The sequence below is a fragment of the Labeo rohita genome, chromosome 20 (genome assembly GCF_022985175.1).
Source record: "Labeo rohita strain BAU-BD-2019 chromosome 20, IGBB_LRoh.1.0, whole genome shotgun sequence".
NCBI classification, from domain to species: Eukaryota; Metazoa; Chordata; class Actinopteri; order Cypriniformes; family Cyprinidae; genus Labeo; species Labeo rohita.
In genome coordinates this window covers 12,667,535-12,692,621 of record NC_066888.1, presented here as the reverse complement: position 1 = coordinate 12,692,621, position 25,087 = coordinate 12,667,535, and the positions used below count along the sequence as shown (strand labels likewise).

Here is a 25,087-nt window from a genome sequence, read left to right as displayed (position 1 = left end):
ATCATCTGAAAAACTTTAAATGGGCATGGGCGTCCTAATGGCTGTAGGTTAAATTGGGCGACTGTGGACATTCAGAATAAAATATGATTCTGCTTTAAGCTTCTTTACATTATTAATCTCCATATGCATGGTATGATATATTTATCCAATAAAATAACTCTTCGGATTCCTACTGGTGCCGCAAGTTCATGGTTGCCCAGGCAACAGGCATCCTCTCCCATTGTGGTGATGTTGTTGGAATGCATTAGTCTCTGCATCACTGGAACACAATGAAGTCCCAAAACTGCAGATCTCAATAAAGTGCTCCTATGGCTTCTGGAACCATGCAACACTGCTGTATGTGGTTGAAATCTGCATGTACAGGCTAAGTTCAGCTAAGGTCACGTCTCACGTCTCTTGTTTGTGCGGCTGCTTTATCTGCTTATGCTTATTGATGCTGTGATTAAACACAACCTAAATATACACTTCCATTCAAAAGTTTAGGATCAGTAAGATTTTAATGTTTTTGTAAAGAATTCTCTTATGCTCATCAAGGCTGCATTTACTCAAAAATACAGAAAAAAACAGTAATATTGTGAAATATTATTACAGCCTAAAATAATGTTTTTCTATTTTAATATATTTTAAAATATCATTTATTCCTGTGATGCAAAGCTGACTTTTCAACAGCCATTACTTCAGTCTTCAGTGTCACATGATCCTTCAGAAATCATTCTAATATGCTGATTTATTACTTGTATTATCAATGTTAGAAACAGTTGTGCTGCTTAATTTTTTTAAATTTTTTGGAACCTGTGATTCTTTTTTCGGGATTATTTGATGAATAAAAAGTTAAAAAGAACAGCATTTATTAAAAATAGAAATCTTTTCTAACAATATAAGTCCTTGCTATCACTTAAAATCAATTTAACACATCGTTGTTCAATAAAAGTATTAAATTCGTTCCAAAAAAAGAAAGAATAAAAATTGTTGTTCTTTTAAACTTTTTATTTATTAAAGAATCCTGAAAGAAGCATCACCGTTTCCAACAAAAAAATTAAGCACCACAACTGTTTTCAACATTGATAATAAATCAGCATATTAGAATGATTTCTGAAGGATCATGTGACACTGAAGACTAGAGTAATGATGCTGAAAATTCAGCTTTGCATCACAGGAATAAATTACATTTTAAAATTTATTCACATAAAAAGCAGTTATTTTGCATATTTTTGTATATTTTGAAATAATATTTCACAATATAACTGTTTTTCTGGATTTTTGATCAAATAAATGCTGCCTTGATGAGCAAAAGAAACTTTAAAAAAAAAAAAAAAAAAAAAAAAAAAAAAAAAAAAACGTTTGAACAGCAGTGTATATTTAAATAAATACTACTTTTTCAAAAGTTTGGGGTCATTTTTTATTAAATAAATTAAAATAGTAAAGAAATAACACATTCAATTTATCAAAATATACAGTAAAGACATGTATAATGTTACAAAAGATGTCTATTTCAAACAAATGCTATTCTTTTGAACTTTGTATTCATCAGATATCCTGGAAATCCTGTATCACGGTTTACACAAAAATAAGCAGTGCAACTGTTTTCAAAATTGATAATAATAAATGCTTGTTGATCTGCAAACCAACATGTTAGATTGATTTTTGAAGGACCATGTGACACTGAAGACTATGCTGAAAATTTAGCTTTAACATCACAGGAATAAATTAGATTTTAAAATATATTAAAATAGAAAAAACGTTATATTAAATGCACTCAAGCTTAAAAGCTGACAAACATTCAGCCTCTTAAGTGTTGTAATCTCTGGAGTGGAAGATGATATTACAAATAAATTTCCATAAATGTAATGCATTTGCAAATTTCTATGGGAGCTTGTTTTTGCCGTGTGATCAATTCTGAATTTTGAGAACTGCAAGATATAAACTCAGAATTGCAGAATTGTGCTTTCTCTGAATTGCAGTATAAGATAAAAACCTGCCAGTTCTGAGAAGAAAAGTCCAAAATATGAGATATAATCACAAGAAAAAAAAGCCAGAATTGTGGGGGGAAAAGATGCAGTTACCCTTTTTCCCATGGCAGATACAAGTTTCAGAGCCCATGTTATTTTTACTTTCTCTAAAGTGTATAAAGTCAAGTTTTTACCAACTCATCTTGTAAAAAGTCGCCAGTTATTAAAAAAGAAAATTGAGCTTAAAAAAATAAGAATTGTAGCCATACATCAGGAACTAATCAGTCATAACATTTATTAGAGAACACATTAAATAGAGCCTGAAGTTTTTTATTAATCACAAATTTTTATATCTAACTTATAATTTAAAAAAAAAAAACATTCATGATCTTGCGCTTAAAAAAAGAGAAACCAATAAGCTGAGGTGACCTATGTATAATATAACTTCAATGTGTTTTTTGTTCATTTTCATGCACTATACCAACTCAAAAACTCAATACAGTGAAAAAATATTTTTTGATAAGAAGAGATTCCTCTGAACCCGTATGCTGTACAGAAACATTTAAGAACCTTTATTAAAGAGATGACCTACATCTTTGTCTAAGACAGCCTTAGATAAAGTATTAATAGAGAAGGAATCAGATAGAGATTAAAAGAATAGAGAACAGTGTTTTAAAGAAGGAATAGAACATTTGAGTGATCAAACTCTAAAAGCATTCAGAGAATGTATGAACAGAATAGAATAAATTGAGTAAAATCTCAGTTTTCCCCATGCATTTATGCATGTGTTTTTCTGAATGTGCATACATGCCAATGTGCATGTTTATATTGCGCATACTGTATATATTTATCAGCAGAGAGTGTTTTTATAAAAGCTGATGGCCTCTGACACAACTGCTGTTGAAATGTCATACTCAGCTGGCCCCCAGTGAATTCTGTTTGTCTCCCAAACCTGACACAAACCACAACCTCAAAAGGACACTTGTTGAGTTGGGAGGTGTTAATGCTAGTGTGCAATGTGTTAGACCCCACTGAGCACTGGAAACCAAGGGAGTTATGAAGATGGCAGCACTAAAAATAATAATGAGTATAAGCTTTTCAGTTAGTAGTCTAGTATAAATTGTAATGTCTAAAAAGACTTTAATGATCAGAAATTTGTCATTTTTATTTTATTACCCCATTTTTGTTAGATTTGTTTAAAACTAGAAAAGCAAATTACAGGTGGTAATACAAAATACAAAAAATACTGACCAATATATATAAAACAAAAAAAATTAATAAATAAAGTGCTGCTATGTGTTATAAATATTTGAAGGCGCAAGCATTTGGCAAGAGTTTGACTGTCTGTCAAGGGGATTGATGTGCAGCTGTCAGATGTTTTCCTATGAACTGGAGGCTGTTCTGTCCCTGCAGGCCACATATCCCTGTTTATTGGCTATTCTGGTCTCTTGACTTGTGTTGTGTAATACCTGCTCTTTTTGGCATGTGTGTTCCAAACTTGCATGACTTTTTTTCCCAAAAGAAAATTAAGGAACTCTTTACCATAGAGTTTTCCAGTTATACAATGACCAGGGCAGCTCTTATTGCTTATATGTAACCCTGGACCACAAAACCTGTCATAAGTCACATATTTGTAGCAATAGCCAACAATACATTGAATGGGTCAAAATGATTGATTTTTCTTTTATGGATCATTAGGATATTAAGTAAAGATCATGTTCCATTAAGATATTTTGTAAATTTCCTACCATAAATATATCAAAACTTAATTTTGATTAGTAATGTGCATTGCTAAGAACTTAAATTGAACAGCTTTAAAGGCGATTTTCTCAATATTTCGTTTTTTTTTTTTTTTTTTTTTTTTTGCACCCTTAGATTCCAGATTTTCAAATCTCAGCCAAATATTATCCTTTCCTAACAAACTGTACATCAATGGAAAGCCTATTTATTCAGCTTTCAAATGACGTACAAATCTAAATTTAAAAAAATTGAAGTTCTGGCCTGCACTGCAAATAATACTTTTCTTAATTAGTACTTTTGTCTTAATTCCTTATAAAAATAAATCAATTTAATCTGATACATTTAAACTGATTTGATTTGAGAAGCAAAATTGCATATGATATTAAGACTTGTTTCCAAATATTGATAATTAAAGGATTAGTTCACTCCAGAATTTAAATTTTCTTATAATTCAGTCACCCCTATGTCATTCAAGACGTTCATGACGTTCATTTCTTCAGTTGAAAAGAAATTTAGATTTTTGAGGAAAACATTCCAGGATTTTCTCCATATAATGGACTTCAATGGTGGCTAGTGGGTTAAAGGTCCAAACTGCAGTTTCAGTGCAGCTTTAAAGGGCTCTACACAATCCCAGCGGGGGAATAAGGGTCTCATCTAGCGAAACGATCGTCATTTTCTAGAAAAATACAAATTGATATCATTTTTAACCACAAATGCTCATCTTGCACTAGCTTGACTTCACGCATTACATAGTCACGTTGGAAAGGTCACACGTGACGTAGGTGGAAGTACCAACCTAGTGTTTACAAAGCGAACGCGCAAAGAAAGTCAAGAGTCCTTTACAAAAAAAGGTAAAACAATGATGTCGGACAATTTTGAAGTTGGAGGAGAAAATTACAGTAGTTTTTCACGCTACCCTACCTTTCTGAACTGAAGTACACAGACGAAGAACTAACCACGTGTGATCTTTCCAACATGATTTGTGGTTAAAAAGTATACATTTTTGACTTTCTTTTTTTACTTGACTTGAATTACAATTTAGACTTTTCTTCTCATGATTCTGAGTTTGCATCTCACAATTCTTTTTTCTCACAAATTTTTTTTCACATTTCGCAGTGTGTATCAAACAAGTTTCATGTTTTTTTCTTGCGTTTATGAGCATATCTTGCAATTCTGACTTTTTCTGTCACAGAATTTCAACTTTTTTCTCATGATTATAAGTGTTTATCACACAATTTGACACTTTTTCCTCACGATTATGAGTGTATCGCAAAATTCTGACTTTTTCCCTCATGATTCTGAGTGTTTATCACACAATTGACTTTTTTCTCTCTATCGAGTTTGTGTCGCACAATTCTGCCTTTTCCCCCTCACGATTCTGAGTTTGTATCACACAATTTTGACTTTATTCCTCGCGATTATGAGTGTTTATTGCACAATTCTGACCTTTTCCCACATGATTATGAGTTTATATCACACAATTCTGTCTTTGTTCCTTGCAATTCTGAGTATATTTCACAATTCTGACCTTTTCTCACACGATTATGAGTTTATATAACATAATTCAGACTTTTTTCTTCCCAAATCTGAGTGTATAGCACAATTTTGACAGTTTTTTCTCATGATTATGAGTGTGTATTGCACAATTCTCACTTTTTTCCTTGCGATTACGAGTGTGTATTGCACAATTCTGACCTTCTTCCACACGATTATGTTTATATCACAGAATTCACTTTTTTCCTCGCAATTCTGTGTATCGCACAATTGTGACAGTTTTTTCTTGTGATTATAAGTGTGTATCACACAATTCTGACTTTTTTCCTAACGATTATGAGTGTGTATCCACAATTCTGACCTTCTTCCACACGATTATGAGTTTATATCACACAATTCAGACTTTTTTCTTCACAACTCTAAGTGTATCGCACAATTTTGACAGTTTTTTCTTGTGTTTGTATGTATCACACAATTCAGACTTTTTTCTTGTGATTGTATGTATCACACAATTCAGACTTTTTTCTTCGCAATTCTGAATGTATCGCACACTTTTTTTTCGAATAATTCTGAGTATTTATTGTACAATTGACTTTTTTCTCTCATGATTCTGAGTGTATCATGCAATTTTGAAACTTTTTTTTTAATGAATTTGTATTGCAAAATTTTGACATTTTTCCTCACGATTATGAGGTTGTATTGCACAATTCTGACCTTTTTCCTCACAATTGTGTGTATCACACAAATTTGACTTTCTTCCTCATGATTCTGAGTTTGTATCGAAAATTCAGATTTTTTTCTCACGGTTGTGAGTGTGTATCACACAATTTTGACATTTTCCCTTACTATTATGAGTTTGTATCGCACAATTCTTACTTTTTCTCACGAATCTGAGGTTGTTTTGCGCAAGTCTGTCTTTTCCCCTGATGATTATAAGTATGTATCGCACAATTCTGACCTTTTTCCTCACAATTACTAGTGTATCACACACACAACCACTTTTTTTTTGGAGAAAATAACAGATTGTTTCGCTAGATCGTGTAGAGCCCTTCGAAGCTGCATCGAAACTGCAATTTGGACCTTCGACCTGTTGGCCACCGTTGAATGTTTTCCTCAAAAAAAACTTTCTTTTCAACTGAAGAGAGACATGAACATCTTGGATGACATGGGGATGAGTAAATTATCAGGAACTGAACTAATTCTTTAATCCATTATTTTTATTTATTTATCCCAGAAAATATAATTTAAAAAGTTTGGCCCACTGGCAAATATTTTTTTTTTTTTTTAAGCCTAAACCTAAATGTACTTAGATGTACACTTAAACTAATAAAAATGGGGTTGTTCCTCACTAAAAACTATTGTATGATCTTGTTTTTAAATCCTTTTTTGGAAGCTTGAAGGCCACTATTTACTTAGACATTATATCGTTTTTGTACGGAAAAGAGCATAAATTTATATTTCTTTTTGTGTTTCACAAAATATAAAGAAAGTCATATCGGATTGAAACAACAGGAAGGCGAGCGAGTGATGACAGAATTCTCCAGTGAACTATTCCTTTAATCATTTCACACAAAGATTTTTCTGGAAGTGCATATTAGGACATGTCAGTTGTTGTTATAGGACACTGGTTATATAACGCTTTTGTTTTTTATAGCATCACGATATGACGTTCTTCCCGCATACATCTGCTGTTCCGTTCATACTAATTACTTTGACGCGTCCAGTGTGCTGCTGTTCAGATCTAATATCTGTAAATGGGTCTCTTGAATCCTAAAGTCCATCTCTGAGCTTATTATATGCATGCGCCAGCACAGTTTGGCATGAAGTGAAACGTCTGCCTCTGTCTTTCTGACTTAGGATCCCATTGCAGACTCTTCTGCGGTGGGCCACTTGCCAGCTGCGGCCCACTCTCCTGGCAACGTCACACGAGGGGAAGACTCGATGTTGCCTGTAAGTTCGCTTTTATTTTCTTGTGTTGTTTATGGCTCTTCGGGCCCATTTTCTCATTTGTACAGCAGTTCAGTAACCTCTCTTCTATTCAATGTTGAACAGAGATGCACTAATGGCTCTCTAATTTATGCTAATGTTGCTGTGAATGCTGCACCCCTTAGTGTGTTTGTTTATCTAAAGTGATTTTAGATGCGAGTCAATTCAAATTAGGCGGCACAAGCTTCATTCCCCGTGCCCTGACACACACAACCACACGCAGCATGTTTCACCAACAGGCATTAATGTTTCTCTCTTCCATTATCCCATGATGCAACTGTGGGGTCGTCACATCTAACTGAACATTTATGAGCACTCGTAACCTTCTAATAATCACACCCGATAGCTACTCATCTGTATGGCCTCAAAGACAACGGCAAAAAACTTTACGGTTTACTAAATGCTACATAAGCACAGTTGCAAATTAGATACAGGCCCTTAAAATGATAAATTACTTGGAAAAGTATCCATTAGGAGCTGCTCCGCCCGGGGGAGTTGACTATGTTGGCAAAATTAGCATCAGTTTTTTTTTTTGCTAGCGTAATAAAAGCCTTAGGTTTTCATGCAATATTGCAGAATGAACACATCTATTTTTACCTTCCTTCCTCCAGTGTCAGTGTCTAGGGAAAATTGCTCCTTTCAGGAACATAAAGCATGTTTGAGAAATTAGCCTTTTGATTATGTGACGGCTGGAACAAAAAAGCAGAAATCCTTGGTGGAGGAAATGCTAATTAAACCTGTGAGGTACACATCACGGCCACTATTTATAAACAGTTCTGGGCTGACAGTCCAAAGCTGTTGAGGATGCAACAATTAGGTATACTTACTTCTCACCCCCTCATTTTCGCTCTGCCAGCTTAAAAAGTGAATTCCATCAAGTGTCTGCGGAGAACGTGTCGTTCCATTTTGTCCTCCAGATAACTTAACAGCTGTCCTCTAGAAGATGAGAAAAGTTTAGCTGTGAAACATGCAGGTTAAATCACAGAAATTGCATTAAAGTGTTTTTTTGTCTTAAATGCAATAAGAAATGTCTCATTTTGATGGTAAATTTGTAATGTACGTCATTTACAAAGTTCTACACTGTACATGCTCATGCCACTTGTATTATTTATATATATATTTAGTTTAAGTAATTAATATTTACTAATTGAGCTGTCTTAGATCAGCTGTTTTTAGGGCTATGTTAATTATTCTGCATCAGTCATTATTGGATATTTAATTGTTTCTTTGTTTTTAGTAACGTCTATTGTTCACTAAAAGTCAATGTTAAAAGACACTAATAATTTTAATACTGTTAAATGTAATCTTTAGTAATTCTCAGAATGAATATCCATTTTCATTTTGTACATTATAGTGTTGTGATGTCTAAACATTACGCAATAATATGCGGGATTCAAGTAAAATAGAAAAAAGTTCTTTTTTTTTGTTAAGATTCTTTTAAAAATACATACATAAATGTATTTTGATACATAAACTCTAAACAATTTGGGGTTATTTATTTTTTAAACCAAATGCAGGGTTAAGCCTCCTGGGTCATTTTATTGGTTTGTTTTTAATATTTTTACCCATGTGCTGGGTAGTTTTTTATGCACTCTAAAAAAATGCTGGGTTATATTTTTATAACCCAAATACTGTGTTCAGCCTGATGGGTCATTTTATTGGGTTGTTTCCTATATTTTACCCAGGTGCTGGGCATTTTTTTCTGCACTCTAAAAAATACTGGGTTATTTATTTATTTATTTATTTATTTTAACCAAATGCTGGGTTCAGCCTGCTGGGTCGTTTTATTGGGTTGTTTTTAATATTTTTTTACCCAGATGCTGGGTAGTTTTTCTGCACTCTAAAAAATGCTGGGTTATTTTTTTTAAAACCAAATGCTGTGTTCAGCCTGCTGGGTCATTTTATTGGGTTGTTTTTAATATTTTTACCTAGGTGCTGGGTATTTTTTCATCATTTTTTTAAACCAGCAATATAGTTATTTTTAAACAGTAGTTGACTTAAATAAAACCACCCACCATGTTGGGTAAAAGCATTTAACGCAACCAGATGGGTCAAAATATCCTAGCATGTGTTCTGTCCAATATGTATCAGTGCTGGGTTTCCAAATAACCCAAGTTGGGTTGTTTTTAACCCAGCATTTTTTAGAGTGTACAATGTCGAAATTCACTATTTTCATTTTTTAGCATTTTATTTGTAATTAATGCACAAAATGTTTATATATTTTATGTGTTTTTTATGTATTATAGTAATTGACGAACATTAAATTTAAATTTTAAAATGTATATCAAATTGAATATTAAAAAAAAACATCTATATAATGTAATATTCTGATGCCTAAATTCACTAGCACCATTTAAGATTGTGTTTTTTTGTTTGTTTGTTTTTACTAATGCTTATTAATAGTTTAAGTAATTTAAGTAATTTTCAGTACTGATACACTATAAGCTGATATTAGAGCTTTGTTAATTTATCTGTATCAGCCGTTATTATTTCATTTTTACATTAAAATAATGATCAGCCTATCATAGTTCTTAAATAGTTTTTAGAATTTTAATATTGGCATGTTCTTAAATTTTCAGCAACACTGGATCCAGTTATTTGTTTTCAATGGGAGTGACAATAGCCACTGGTGATGCTAAGTAAATAAGCAGCCAGTAAGAATGGACACAGTTGGGTCATGTGATTCATTTGCATATTGCGTTTGTGTAAAGATGCATTTTAGCAAGCAAACTCCAGTGATTAAACCTCTGTAACTGTGAACTTAAGTGAACCCTAAGATTGTAGTTTATTACCATTTTAAATACATTCAACAGATCTTCCCCCACAGAAAATGTTTGCATATTCTATGTAGGGATTCCAACGATTTAATGCTGTATTTGTGTACGTTAAGAAAACTCTTACAAATATATGTTAATCAGAGTGGGCTTTTTTCTTTAAAGACCTGTAATCTGCATTTGCCTGAAGTTGACAAGCAATGCTTAAGCTTTTGTTTAAAAGGATAGAGTGCAAGCGTGGGCATAGCTGAGTGAAAGCATCCTCTATATTTTGCTTTCAGAGCCAAAAAGACTATATTTATTCCACCCTTTAATGATACAGACTCAACAACATACATCCAAACTATTATCTGTTATCTTTTATAAGCTAAAATGAATTTGCTTGATCAATAAAACAACTTTGTTCACTCATGAGATCTAAGATTCTCCTTGGATGTGGTGGATGGAGTGGAAGGATCAGTCGAGGAACTTGAACTATCCATCCTCTCCTCCTCCTCTGACATGAAAGGTGTCAGATCAAAGTGGCTATAGACTGACAGAGCAGGTCTCCGGAGCTACATGGCACCCATCAGCCTGGAATTATTCATGTTCAAGTGAACATGGAAGATCTCACCTTGAAATCCACACCTGGCTTTTTTTTAAAGTCATGAACTATGTTAGCTAAGCCTTTCAAGTGCACCTTATCAATATAAGCCGATGCATGCTCACATGAATATGTCTTTATGTTTCTAAGCTTTTTCTTTCCAGCTTGGTTTGTTTACGCTGTATGCAGAGAAGCATGTAACCAACCAAAACTATACAATAATATGCTGCATTTAAGTAAAATGTAAAAAGACTTTTGTAAAAGGATTTTTTTTTCCAGCTGATAAACTATAAAAACATTGACAGCCAATCAGAATCCACTCGACTTTAAAAAGCACTTACAATAAACAGAAAATGTGTTCTGTTGTACCGAAACTTGCTACTGCCAATACATACACCAACATGCTGCTGTGCTCATGTAAGAAATACTTCTGCTGCACATATAACATATATAAAAATAACCCACATGTATAACATGAAATCATCCTGTAGCAGATCTATACAGGTGGAGCTGGGGAGGTGGAGGGTTTCTGAAGCACACTGCAACTGCTATAGCAAGCTGTAGCCAAGCATTTGAATGTTGAGCAGCAAGCTCATTGGCTGCTGATAGAAGCCAATCAGCTGCTCCATGTGAATGATGATGTGTTTATATGAGATTGAGTTACAGTAGAACATATCAACCTGCACCATCTAGAGTTTCATGACAGAACTTTGTATTTGTCTTTAGTTACCTTTAATATTTATTTTCATCATTTTTCCCCCAAATGTCTACAATAAGATTTGTGATGGAGGTTAGCTAGTGTTAAAGGGATAGTTCACCCAAAAATGAATATTACCCAATGATTTACTCACCCTCAAGCCATCCTAGGTGTAAATGACTTTATGCTTTTAGACAAATACAATCGGAGTTATATTAAAAACTGTCCTGGTATCTCCAAGCTTTATAATGGCAGTGAATGGGTGTAGAGATTTTGAAGTATTTATTTTAAAATAAATGCCTTCTGAAGTGAATCGATGTATTTGTGTAAGAATAATATTCATATTTAAAACTTTATAAACTGTAATCTCTAGCTTCTGCTAACACTGGAGCTTACACTACACCTAGGTGCAACATCATCCGCTGGAACGCCACTCTTTTGTGAATGCACGTACAACAGTTAGCGGAAGCTATAAATTATGGTTTATAAAGTTTTAAATATGGATTTTCTTTTTTACACAAATGCATCAATTTACTTTAGAAGGTCTTTATTAACCCCCCGAAGTCATGTGGAGTACTTTTTATGATGGATGGATGAACTTTATTTTGCTTCAAAACCTCTACAGCCATTCACTACCATTATAAAGCCTGGAAAATCCAGGACATTTTTTAATATGACTCCGATTGTATTCGTCTGAATGAAGAAAGTCATATACACCTAGGATGGCTTGAGGGTCACTTTAACATGCTCTCACAATCTCTGATGATACATTCTGTTTTTCTTCGTCCAGGGTCTCAGCAGCCTGTTCAGCTCATTGAAAGTGGTGCGTTTACTCCGTCTGGGTCGAGTGGCACGCAAACTGGACCACTATCTGGAATACGGTGCTGCTGTGTTAGTTTTACTGGTGTGCGTCTTTGGCCTGGTGGCACATTGGCTCGCCTGCATCTGGTACAGCATTGGTGATTACGAGGTCATTGATGAGGCCACCAAAAGGATCAAGACGGAAAGCTGGCTTTATCAGTTAGCTATCAGCATTGGCTCGCCATACCGCTACAATGCCAGCGGCTCTGGCCAGTTGGAAGGCGGTCCCAGTAAGCACACGCTCTACATATCATCTCTGTATTTCACCATGACAAGTCTCACCACCATTGGCTTTGGGAACATTGCACCTACTACAGATGGGGAGAAGATCTTCTCGGTGGCCATGATGATGGTGGGCTGTAAGTATCACTAAATGGTTTTCTTTCTTCATGGATGCTTTACAAGACAGATTGAGCCTTAGATGGTTGATGAATGTATGGAGATGTATGGAGGAATGCATGATGTACTGGTGCCATACTTGTTATTGGCTATTAGTTTATTTCAGTAATGCTCAGTATATTTAAAAGAATAGTTCACCCAAAAATGGCATTTTGTTATAAAATATACTCACACTAAGGCCATCCAAGATGTAGATGAGTTTTTTCTTAATCGGAGCAGATTTGGAGAAATTTAGCATTCACTCTGCAGTGAATGGGTGCCGTCAGAATTAGAGTCTAAACCATCACAATAATCCACAAGTAATCCACATGACTCTAGTTCATCAATTAATGTCTTGTGAAGTGAAAAGCTACATGCTTGTAAGAAACAAATCCATCATTATAAGAGATTTTTAACTTCAAATCGTTTGCTTCCAGCTAAAATATGAGTCCTCTATCCATAATATTGCTTTTTGGGTGAACTATTTCTTTAATTGTATTACCAATTGTATCTTTTTAAAAACTTGCTTTTGCAGTCATCTTACTTAATCTTTAAAAACATTGTTATATGTTATCTTTAGCAATAAATATCCATATTTTGCAGTCATCTTACTTAATCTTTAAAAACATTGTTATATGTTATCTTTAGCAATAAATATCCATATTTTGCAGTCATCTTACTTAATCTTTAAAAACATTGTTATATGTTATCTTTAGCAATAAATATCCATATTTTGCAGTCATCTTACTTAATCTTTAAAAACACTGTTATATGTTATCTTTAGCAATAAATATCCATATTTCAGATTGCAAAGTACAATGAATGTAGTGATACCAAAATTTACTTGTAGCATTTAAAATAATTGATTTTACTTTTTATTTATTTATACAAAATACTGTATAATTTCCCTGAATCCCTGAAATTATGGTTATCATCCAAAACATGAAAATAATTATCATATACTTATTGGTCTCGGCCAGAATTTTAATATCAGTGCATCCTTTTTGTTTTAAGCTTATTTTCACAGTAGGGAATACACTTAAAATAGCAACAGCATCAGTGTTTATTACATTCTCACCACACAGGGCATGTCAGCAAACTTTAAGTGCTATTTAAAAGCATTGCAGATACATTAATAGTATCATATAACATCACATAATTTGATATAAAACAATTTTCTGCCTTTGCAGGATTTCAGTTTAGAAAACATTTGCATCATGTCCTAACAAGACCTGCAATGCATCTTTAAAAACATTTCCTGAAACTTTTCTCTGTACAGATGTTTTTCCTGAACGTGGAAGTCACGCCTTACTCTTTGCTTTTCCGGTCTCCAGTGTTTCTAATCAAATTAGCGTATATTCTGATCTGATAATCTAATGTTAAACCTAAAAAGCACATAGCGCCATCACTTTGCAATGTCGCAATGACGTCATTTGTCAGTGCCTCATTCCTTAAAGTTTAATGAGTGTGTAGATGACACAAATGCCGACGTTAGCTACATTAAAAACAGATGGGCACTATTTGAATGGGTTCCTATGGAGACTGGAGCAGAAGAGCATCTAATTGGAAAATAGAATTCATTATCTGCACTCTACACTCTTAAAAATAAAGGTTCCAAAAGGGTGTTTTTTCAGTGATGCAGTAGAAGAACATTTCAGTGAAAAATTCTTAAAACAACCATTTTGAAGAACATTTTAAAAATCGAAAGAACCTTTCTTGACTAAAGCCGCTTTTCCACTATCGGGCCGAACGGTTCTTAGAACAGTCAGGTACGGTTCCAGTTGTGTTTCCACCTGAGCCTGGTATGGCACGGCACGATTGCAAACCACTCTCGGCCCGGAATTCTCGGCACGGTTACACAACCGTGTGTGTGCTAAACGAAAGTGCGCTATTTGATCAAACAGCCAAGTAAATAGCTCTTACGCTGCGTTCATAGCTCATGCATTAATACTGTCAATAAATGTGGTATTTTTTAGAAAGGTTTTCCCTTTTGTGTGTTCTCTGTTGGCATGCATATCCCCTCAGCATTTGTTGGTAACGTTATACCTGTCGCCTTCTGTTTATTTTACTTTATGCGCCAAGAGTTGTGTCCTTTTTTTTTCAGTTATTTAATGAAGTAGTCCCAAAAACAGAAATATCTGATCATCGTCCATATCACTGTTTTATATTACAATTGCGTAACCAAGGCAACGACTGACGCATTTGTGTTTACATTCCAAAGAGTTCCGTTTTATCAGCACCACAGTGGAAAATGAAACCGTGTCCGTGCTGACTGGCCCGGATTGCCACGGAATGGAACGGTTAAGCAAAGAGAACGGTTCGGCCCGATAGTGGAAAAGCGGCTTAAGAGCCTTTTCTGCATTTGAAAAGTTCCGTGGATGTTCTACATGGAACCATCAATGGCAATAAAGAACCTTAATTTTTAAGAGTGTACCCAGTTGAAAAAGCCATCCTGTGCTGGTCAGATATGTTTTGAAGCATGGCACCTGGTTTAAGCTGGTCCTGAGCTGGTTATAAGCTTGTTATGAGCTGGTCCTCAGCAGGAGCTAGTTGCTTAGGACCAGCTTAAACCAGCTCAAACCAGCTGTCATGCTTCAAAACATACCTAACCGGCATATGCTGTTTTTTTTTTCAACAGCGTAAGCTGCTACATTCAATCAAAAATAAATAAGCTTGTGCTTCAAACCTCCTGAAACCATAATGCCACTCTTTGCTCTTCATCACCACAATCACTTGTTCTTTTGTTTTGTTTTTTTCAGAGTACTTTCTCCAAAAATCATAAGTACTGTAGCAGCCCAACAGTAGTGCAGGTCAGCTTTTGAGTTACTGAGCAGTTTCATCAGTAATCCTCTACAAGTCCACAGGGCTAACAGATAGATTGAGCTACTGTAAAGGTGAACGTGATTTCACCAAGTACAACATGTTCCTGCATCAACATCCTTGTTGATCCTGGAATAACATTTCAATCAACTAATCAGAACTGAGGGATAACTTTTCAGGAAATGTCAGTTTTAGGATTATGATCAGAGTCAGATCTTCTACACCTTTGTTAATCAGCTATTATTTACCTCTGATATTAGGGATAAATTATGGTTAGGGTAAGGTTTAGGGGTAGGGATTGGGTAAAGTCTATATTTTTGCACAGTAATGTTGATCCAGGATCAACAGAAGATGTTGATCCAGGTACATGTCTTACTTGGCGAAACCACGGCGACCCTGCAGTAAACTAAGCTGTGACTAGTAGCTTGTGGTTGAAACATAAAGTGAGCCACCCAGGAGGCTGAAAAACAGTGTCAGTGAGTAAACAAGGAACAGTTGCACAACTGAACGCACAGTTTAGAAAGATAAATATAGGACAATGATTCTGCAAAAATTAAATGGCAGGTACATTACAGTACAAGATGTGTGTAATTTTTTGATGCTAAAATACTGCTTTTTATTTTAGTATCACATGCAGAGACAACTATGAGTCAGCCATTTGTAGGTCAAATTCGTGAGGAGTAACCACTGTGCTGTGGCAGAAATATATTTTCTTAATGAGTATTTTCGTCTCCCTTTACAGTACAATATCTAAACATCCTAACAAGATAAAGAAAATAAATTTACATAAAAAATGCAAATATTTAATTGTGGAATCTTAAATTAACATTTATTTATATTTTATTTATAACATTCACTGTGCTCTTTAGATATATTTCTTTAAAACATATTTTCAGCTGTGATTGCTCTGTTTATTTAAGCAGTGTGTCACTTGTGACTCAATCAGTGGTGTGATTTTTTCAGTTTTTACACTTTCGGCGAGTGCCACTACTAGAGTAGCACAGAAACTACACACTTCAGCTTTAAAGTTTTAATTGGAAAGCTGACTAAATGCAGTTTAATTTGGCAGACTCTAGCTTATAAAACACAGCTGGCTTCAGATCAGTTTTAGCGGTAGTGAGTCGCAGTGCTGATCATTTCCTGAAGTGTAGCTTCGCAGTACTTGCTGTTGGTTTATTGCTCGGTTGTTCTGCACCATCTGAGTTTCTGTCATGCTTCTCTCTGTGCGCACAAATGACAGCAGATGGGGAGAAAGTCTTGTGTTGTTTGTGGATTTATCTCACAGTGCTACAATGGTGCATTGTGTGGCATTCTGTTGTGCTGCATTAGCCAGCTAATACTAAATTATGATGAAGCAGACATTTTGCATTAATGACCCATATGAATTCATAAAGACTAGTGGATTTACACAAACTGAGTTTAATTGCCTGTTCATAGAGTCATATTCGTGCTAATCACGGATCTGCGGATGTACTTTTTGTGTGGTGACGGTGAATCAATGTTTAATGCATTGTATGAATGGTACTGGATTTATATTAGATCTGTGGAATTAGCATTAGGCTAATCACCATGTTAAAGCCAGCTGTGCTTATCAGGGCCGTTTTGTTTCAGTGAAACAGAGCTACAGTTTAGACTCTTGTTCTTCTTGTTGGTGCATAAATTTGCTTTGTACTTTTTGTTTAATGTAAATCCTGGGCTTGTTAAGGTTCGTGCATCTTGACTGAGAGAGGAGAGAGAGCTAGTATTACTGCTTCTGGGTACCTTAAAGGGACAGTTGATCCAGAAATGAAAACTCAGTGTCATATTGTTTCAAACCCATATGACTTAATTTCTTCTGTGGAAGACGAAATTTGATATTTTCAAGAACCTTCACATATGTATGTCATTTGTAAGTTTATATCTTTTCTTACAAATCAGAAATTTAAGTAATTATATTCACTGCTAATGTTCACCTCCACCTTTCTGCCTAATCCGCCTCCAGCTATTTTTAGCTGTACAAAACAGCTAATTTTGCTGCTTGATGTTGCAAATTGGTGTGTCTTACCATATTATTTTAATGTAATATCCTAATTATGAACACACTGGTTTAGTGTAAACTGTATTACTGTTTATTGCACGTATTCGTCTTGTTACTTCCCTACAGCTGCTAATGAGCTGCAAGTCTCGCCCATAGGCTTACTTCTGCGTTACAGAATAAGGTGGATACTGTTATAGTATTTATTCATATTTTGAATTAGCTTTTATTTTTATGTGTTCTTTTTCAATTTATTTTACATATTAGTCATTTTTAGGGCTGTACCGATTCCTTGATTCAATTCAATTAAATTATTATTCAGTTACTCACAGACAAGAATCCATTAAACGCATTATTAGAACATTTTCCAGAGCTGCAGGAGATATTAAACTATTTTAAGAATCGTAATAAATCATAATGCTATTGTGTATTCACAAATGTTACGATTCAGTTAGATAAATATGTGATGCAGGTTTTAATATCTGTGCTTTAATTATTTACATGTGTGAAGTTTATGTACGTGTGTCACTTACGATCACAGTAAATGTTTTTCCACATGAAGAGTTATCTTTTACATGTATGGAGCGTCTCAAACTCCATCTCTGTATATTGCTGTGAGTTTGGGTTTATTATAATGTTCGTCTGGGAACTCAACGTGCGCCATTTCATCAGATTTGTATGATAAATCATATAAACCTGCACAAACAAAGGGGGATACATCAATATCATTCTCAATATGCTAACTGGTCATCGCGATTTCAAAATAAAAGCTTTCACAACAAAACCTGCCCAATTGCTACTCAAAACTAGCCCAAAGGTAGTCAAATCGCGTTTCGAGGGGGGTCCCGGGTAAAAATTTGCTTTCCGAAGGGTAAAATACATGTTTTTTGGCCGGGTTCCTCTGGTAAAATTAGCATTCCAGGGGCTGTATATCACGTTATTGGGGTCGCTTTATCCCGCAGACATGAAAAACAACCCACGACAACATTGTTGAAGTAGGCTAATTCTATGGGCTAGCCCGCATTCAGAGTTTTACATGTTTTGATGTCCACACAATCAAGAAACGACAGTGTCTGTAGCATTTCTGTCAAAAATAAATGGCCAAATATTAAAGATTTAGTGAACATCTGAACTAAATGTTATCTAGTCAATATTAAACAGGGATTAGATTGTGCAGTAAAGTGTAAAAACAATTGTCAGGCCGTTGGCACCCCCTGCAGGCCTTTGTTATACTGCTAAATGTACATGAGTTCTATTGTTTATAATACTGTACATTTATGTATTGTCATATTTTTGTAACTATATGATTACTTGGTTTTGATACTTTATTTTAACCTATTATTATTGCCTCATTGCTATTATATATGCATTTTAAATATTTTCAAAGGCTGTTCGCTTAGGTTTTATTTTTATTACCTCAAAAAATATTATACTTAGCTGATTACTCGATTAATTGTCAGAATAACTTCTATTTGGGTGCTTTCGTGTTCCAGTCTCCTTAGAAATCCATGTTAAAACGGGGTAAAAAAGATAGACTGAATTGAAACTTTTTCAGTATAACTAAATATAAAAATGTGTGCAGATGTATATAATAATATGTTAATTAAATTAGAAAAAAAAAGAAACTGGAAATGTAAAGCACCGCTCCAGTCGGGCGAGACTTCTGTGTTCAGAAAAAAAAGATTCGACAAGGTGACATTTCTAATTTTCATTTATGTTTTTTACGGTTAAATTTTGCTGTATAATATATATATATATATATATATATATTTTTTTTTTTTTTTTTGTTCATTTTAAATTTATTTAAATTTAAAAATAAATAGTTTTAGTTACATAACAACACTGCTGAATGAATCAGATTTTTGATTCAGATCAATCAGTAGTTTAAAAAGAAGTAGCTCAAAAGAAAGATTCATTCACTGCTCCAGTTCTGGAGTAATTTTTCTCCTTATAAACTGCCGTTGTATGTAAAAGTGCTTTGTTTTTCCAACATTACCCTTTCATGTTCCTAAAAAAACATCAAATGGGTTTAGAACCACATGAGGGTAAGAAAATTACAGGATGTTCATTTTTTTTTTGGGAGAGCTATTCCTATAAAGCCTGTGTGAACTGATCAATAAAACATACATACATTACATAACAAATTGCCCACATTGTCCACATCTCCCTCTCTTTAGCTCACTCACATTTGTTCTCTTGAGTAGGGTGTAAGACAGATGCGAGGCTGTAGATCAGAAGAATCTGAGCAGGATAACATTTTAATACTGTCTAGGTTAAGACTTATGGTGTGTGCTGAGTAAGGAAACTGATGCTCTGTGCATCAAGACTCATCGGGGCCACGCTGTCATGTGACCACTGTCTCATAGGGCCTGAATCTACCAATAAACCTCATCCATTCTTTGGCTGTGACCCCAGCGCTGCTGCTGTACAGTTCAGTCAGCAGTAATGGTCTCACCCAGGGGCTTTCCAAAGGTTTATGTGTTCCTGGTACACCGATATGATAGTTTCTCCATCTCATAGAGCTTGGCAGTATCCATAATGACCCTCCGTGGCTCATTTCGAGCTATCTTTGAGCATCAACCGTTGTAGGGGACTGTTACAGTCAGCACAGGGGAGACGTTTGCCTTCAGTGATGCAGGCATTATCAGAGGAAACAGATCTATGTCTAATGGAATCACATCTTGTAAAGTGGCATTATAGTCAGCGAGTGTCTGTGCATTCTCAGAATGTCAAACAAACAACAGGAGCATCTGTTAACAACCCCACAGCAAATATGAGCATGCATATAAGAAAATGGTTAGTGTTACATTTCCTGTTGTCTTGCTCATGTACACATTAAGCTTCAGTATCTTTGCAATTTCTTGTGATCTCAGAATGATTTTTCGTAAAGAGATGATGAGAATACTTGTGAAAAAAGTGCACTTAATTGTAGTTGTTTTGACAATTTCATGTTTTGTTAACAGTTATGTTCTCTTTTAAAAGGCTTTTTTGTAATAAAGTCAAATTCAATTTTTTTTTCAGTAAATGTTTTAATAATTGTTTGTCATGCTTTAAAAAAGCACTTATTTTGACGTTGACTTACATACTAAAAGCACATGTAAAGTACTTGATTATAATTTTAACTGTGGTTTGTTATTCAATATTATAATAATGTTATTCAACATTAATATATTGTAAGTTAATATATTTTAAAATTGCTAAATTGCAATTTTGTCATTACAACTGTGTAATTACTATGGAAGCCCATTTCCGCCACTGAATAAAAAATAAAAAAAGGTTATTATGACTTTTTAATCTCACAGTTCTGACTTTTTTTCTCCCAATTGCATCATACAAACTCACAATGCTAACTTTTGTCCTCAGAATTGTGAGATATAAACAGTTGCGAGTTATAAAGTCAGAATTAGAAGTTTATATCTCTTTTTCCCCCCTAAAAATTTTACTCTATAACTCTCAATTTCGAGAAATAAAGTCAGAATTGTGACATATAAATTTGCAATTGCGAGAAAAAAAGTCAGAATTGTGGGATACATACTTGTATATATGGGAAAAAATCAGAATCTCAAAAATCTGACTATTTCTTGCAGTTGTGTTTATATCTTACAATTCAGACTTAATAAATTACAACTGCGAGTTTATCACGCAATTCTGACTTTTCAGAATTTTTCAAAAAATCAGAATTTTGAGAAAAAAGTCAGGATTGCGAGAAATAAAGAAACATTTGAGAGAAATAAAGTCAGAATTAAGAAAATCTGACTTTATTTTTCACATTTTTTTTTTCCGTGGTGGAAACAGGCTTATATAAATAGTTTTTAATACATGACATGCAAATTCAATAGAAGTGACATTAAAGGTGCACTAAGTAATATTTGCCAAACAATGTTGATATTTGAAAGCACCAAACCAAACACGCCCATAGCCCAACAGGACCTCGTCCCTATTTTGATATCTCTGCCCCGCATATACGTACACAACACTGGCATAACAACGATCACGGAAACAAATAAAGCCAACACGGATACATTTAGTGAAAAAATGCAAAATCAACATTACTCAGCTACACTCTTAAAAATAAAGGTCATGATGCCATAGAAGAACCTTTTTTATATAAATGGTTCAAGAACCTTTAACATCTGAAGAACCTTTCTTTTTCGCAAAAGGTTCTTAGTGGTGAAAGAAGGTTCTTCAGATTGTAAAAATGGTAAGAAAGAGCTCTTTAAAGAACCTTTGAACAGAACAGAACAGAATGGTTCTTTGTGGAACCAAAAATGGTTCCTCTATGGCATCGCTGTAAAGAACCTTTTAAAGCACCTTTTTAAGAGTGTATCAAAAAGAAGAAAAACACAACCTCGGCATCCGGTTCCAGGCTTCCCGCTCTTTAAGTTCTCTCCACCACTGGAAAACGTCTCCAATATTTACACAGGTCCTATTGCCTGATCGTAACCCTTCTTTTTAATGTTTTGTTCCTCCGATATTTTTTCTCTGTTTTTATCTCACATGTCTCTATAGTCGATCTGCTAATATGTACTGCTGACTGGCTACAAGTGTGTTTTAGGACTCCAGAGTCCGACACTGTGGTCAAAAGCATTTTTCAGAAGCAGTAGCAGTAAATTTTTCAAAGGCAATAGAAATAATTATCAAATTGCATATAAAGATGTACTTAAGTATACTGAAGTGTGTTAGAAAGCACTCTAAAGTTCAACTAATTGCATTTAAAATGAATTTAAACTATAATACATTTTCATTAAACATTATTTAACAAGCTATTAAGTGTCTGCAAATATGACATTGAGTTTGCTTTTAAGTGTATTATTTTAAGGTATATTATAGTATTAGTCTTGGTTTGCTTTGTCCTTTGGGAAAATTTTCTTTTATGATTCTAGCTATTTTATATATATATGACCTGATCAAATCTCAAATTAGTATTGCTATTAGTATTGCTAAATTGTACTTCTTTTTCTCAGGGGCATTTATAAATAATAAAAACAGTAAGATTGCAGTTAGATTTGAAAGATCACTATTTTAACAGGTATAATTTCAAGGAGACTTACATCAGTTTATGACGGCAATGTTGTTAGACAGTTTCAGTGTGTTGCATATGACAAGATGTCTGAAACACCCTGCTGGGAAAGTCATTTCCACTTACCAGTTGCACAGTTGTGTTGGATGTCTTTTCTTCATGCTTCATATGTCAATAAGCAGCAGTATTCACAAATAAAGGTGATATGTTAGCTCATTCGTTCAGTGCAATACAGTGATGCATTCCTGCATTTGTGGTAGTTATTGATCTGCCGTCTCTGACTAATTACTGACTGTGGCTGTTCAGATGCTGTCTTTACCATCGCTTCTTTGGTATTTCCCATTAAACCAAGCTTGTCTGATAATAGTAGTGCTGTCAATTAATTACATTATAGACCAGCATTCCATTACTTATTATGGAATTTAGTACAGGTTACAAGATAACATTTTTTAAAATGTACTATATAATTAATTGTGCAAAACTGACAAGTTGTACACATTGTACAGTGCACCTAGCAAAAAGCTCATTCTTCTGTTTGAAGGACAATCGAACCCAAAAGGGAAAAAAGATTTTGTATCTTGATGTATAATTACTCTAATGAGCCTTCTCTCCTGTATGCGCACTTCTGACAATCATCTGTTGTTTTCTCTGCCAAGACATTTTGGGTTTGCACCTATTCAAATGTAAATCAAATCTTTTCCTCTTTCTGCAGTCTTGGGAAAGAGAAACTAGATCGCCCATAATGTCTTACAGCAAAAAGGGACAGTGGCTGACATGTATTATGCAATGCATCATTATGTGGAGCATTTTAAGTAGGAGGTAGAATGTCAGGAGTTTAAGGTCCAGAGGGTTTATTGATCTCCCAGTCCATTTAAATGACAGGTTTATTGATCCTACAATCAATATTGTACTGAAACAGTATAAATAGCTGAATTTCTTGTCAGATTATGTCTAATTTAAGAACAGCATATTGCATGTATAATTTAATTAATTTGAGATAAATTCTCTGAGACATAATTTTTTTTGTGTTCTTGGTGGTTTGCCAGTTGCCTTTATTGGTCCCGTAATTGGTCCCCTTTATTGGACTCGTAATTCCCTGGGTTAGGTCAGATAATATTGTGAGCTGTTGAGGGTGTAGGTGTCAAGAGGTTTTCTTGTGTTTACTGCCTAATGGACTTGGAAAATGTTTGCACCAAATGAGTACAAACCAGCAGGCACTATTGGGAGACAGATGTAGAAATTGTGAGTGATAGACACTGTTGTGGTGCATCTTCAGCTTTAGGGGACTGAGTGCCTCTCTGAGGTGCTGTATTGATTGTAGCGATGCAGAGAGCGGAGGAGGTTACTTAATGCAGTAGGAGAAGGAGGGTTCATTTCGGGAAGACAGACAACATGTTGTAAATCCCTCTGTTGTTGTAAGCAGAGAGAGATCACTGACCTCACTGCTGAGAAAAAGAGAGAGCGCTCTAATAAATGCATAAATGATGAGTTACCAAAATTAACTTCATGTTTTTAAGTGGCATTTTTTCTGACTATATGTAATACATTTTTAAATCAGTATTCTTTTCTTAAAACAGAATTGACTAAAATATGTATAAGGACATAAATGGGTGAAAACAAATTCTATTTTATATTAACATTAACAATGTAATTAATATTCTATTTATTAAAGCCAAGCTATTAATCTCATGAAGTTAGAGTTTTTTAGCATTTTACATTATTTCAAAATAATAACTTAAGGCAGTAACAATTTAAACAGTGCAGTTGAGGTCAAAAGTTTACATACACCTTGCAGAATCTGCAAAATGTGAATTATTTTACCAAAATAAGAGGGATCATACAAAATGCATGTTACTTTTTGTTTAGTACTGAGCTGAATAAGATATTTCACATAAAAGATGTTTACATATAGCCCACAAGAGAAAATAATAGGTAAATTTATAAAAAAAATTACCCTGTTCAAAAGTTTACATTTCCTAATACACCTAATACACTTGTTTCCTAATACTGTGTTGTTACCTGAATGATCCACAGGTGTTTTTGTTTAATTTTTTTCCTGAACAGTTAAACTGTCTGCTGTTCTTCCGAAAAGTCCTTCAGGTCCCACAAATTCTTTGGTTTTTCAGCTTTTTTGTGTATTTAAACCCTTTCCAACAATGACTGTATGATTTTGAGATCCATCTTTTTACACTGAGGACAACTGAGGGACTCATGTGCAACTATTACAGAAGATTCAAACACTCATTGATGCTCCAGAAGGAAAAACGATGAGCCGGGGGTGTAAACTTTTGCACAGAGTGAAGATGTGTACTTTTTTTTTTTTTTTTGGTCTAAATATCATATTTATGTAATTTAGTACTGCCCTTCAGAAGCTACTGAAGATACTTACATGTTTCCCAGAAGACAAAATAAGTTAAATTTACCCTGATCTTCAAATTCAAAAAGTTTGTCTTAATGCATTGTGTTTTCTTCCGTAATAGTTGCATATGAGCAGCACTAGGGGTAATACGTAATAAGTAGTGCGAGTTACGTAATCCGATTACTTTTTTCAAGTATCTAGTAAAGTAACGCACTTTTTTAATTTACAAGAAAATATCAGAGTTACTTTTTCAAATAGAAACGCTAGGTATTTTTTTCCCATTTATTGATTGAAAGCTCTTCTGTCCCCATGTTGAGAGAAATCGAGAGTAAGATGTTACTGTAGTTCTAGAATAAATGTGAACATGCATTAATTCATCTCACAAAAAACAGATTCAGTATTTCTCAAAATG

General features: G+C 34.3%; 1 protein-coding gene across 1 annotated transcript in view; it reads left to right on the top strand.

Moving 5' to 3' along the window:
• Positions 1–25,087, top strand: part of kcnh5a (potassium voltage-gated channel, subfamily H (eag-related), member 5a) — a 118,323-nt gene that overhangs the window by 38,345 nt on the left and 54,891 nt on the right. Inside the window, exons 7-8 of the mRNA XM_051138689.1 lie at positions 7,041–7,133; positions 12,014–12,443. Of these exons, the coding sequence (XP_050994646.1) occupies positions 7,041–7,133; positions 12,014–12,443 (523 nt within the window). The remainder of the gene's footprint in view (positions 1–7,040; positions 7,134–12,013; positions 12,444–25,087) is intronic.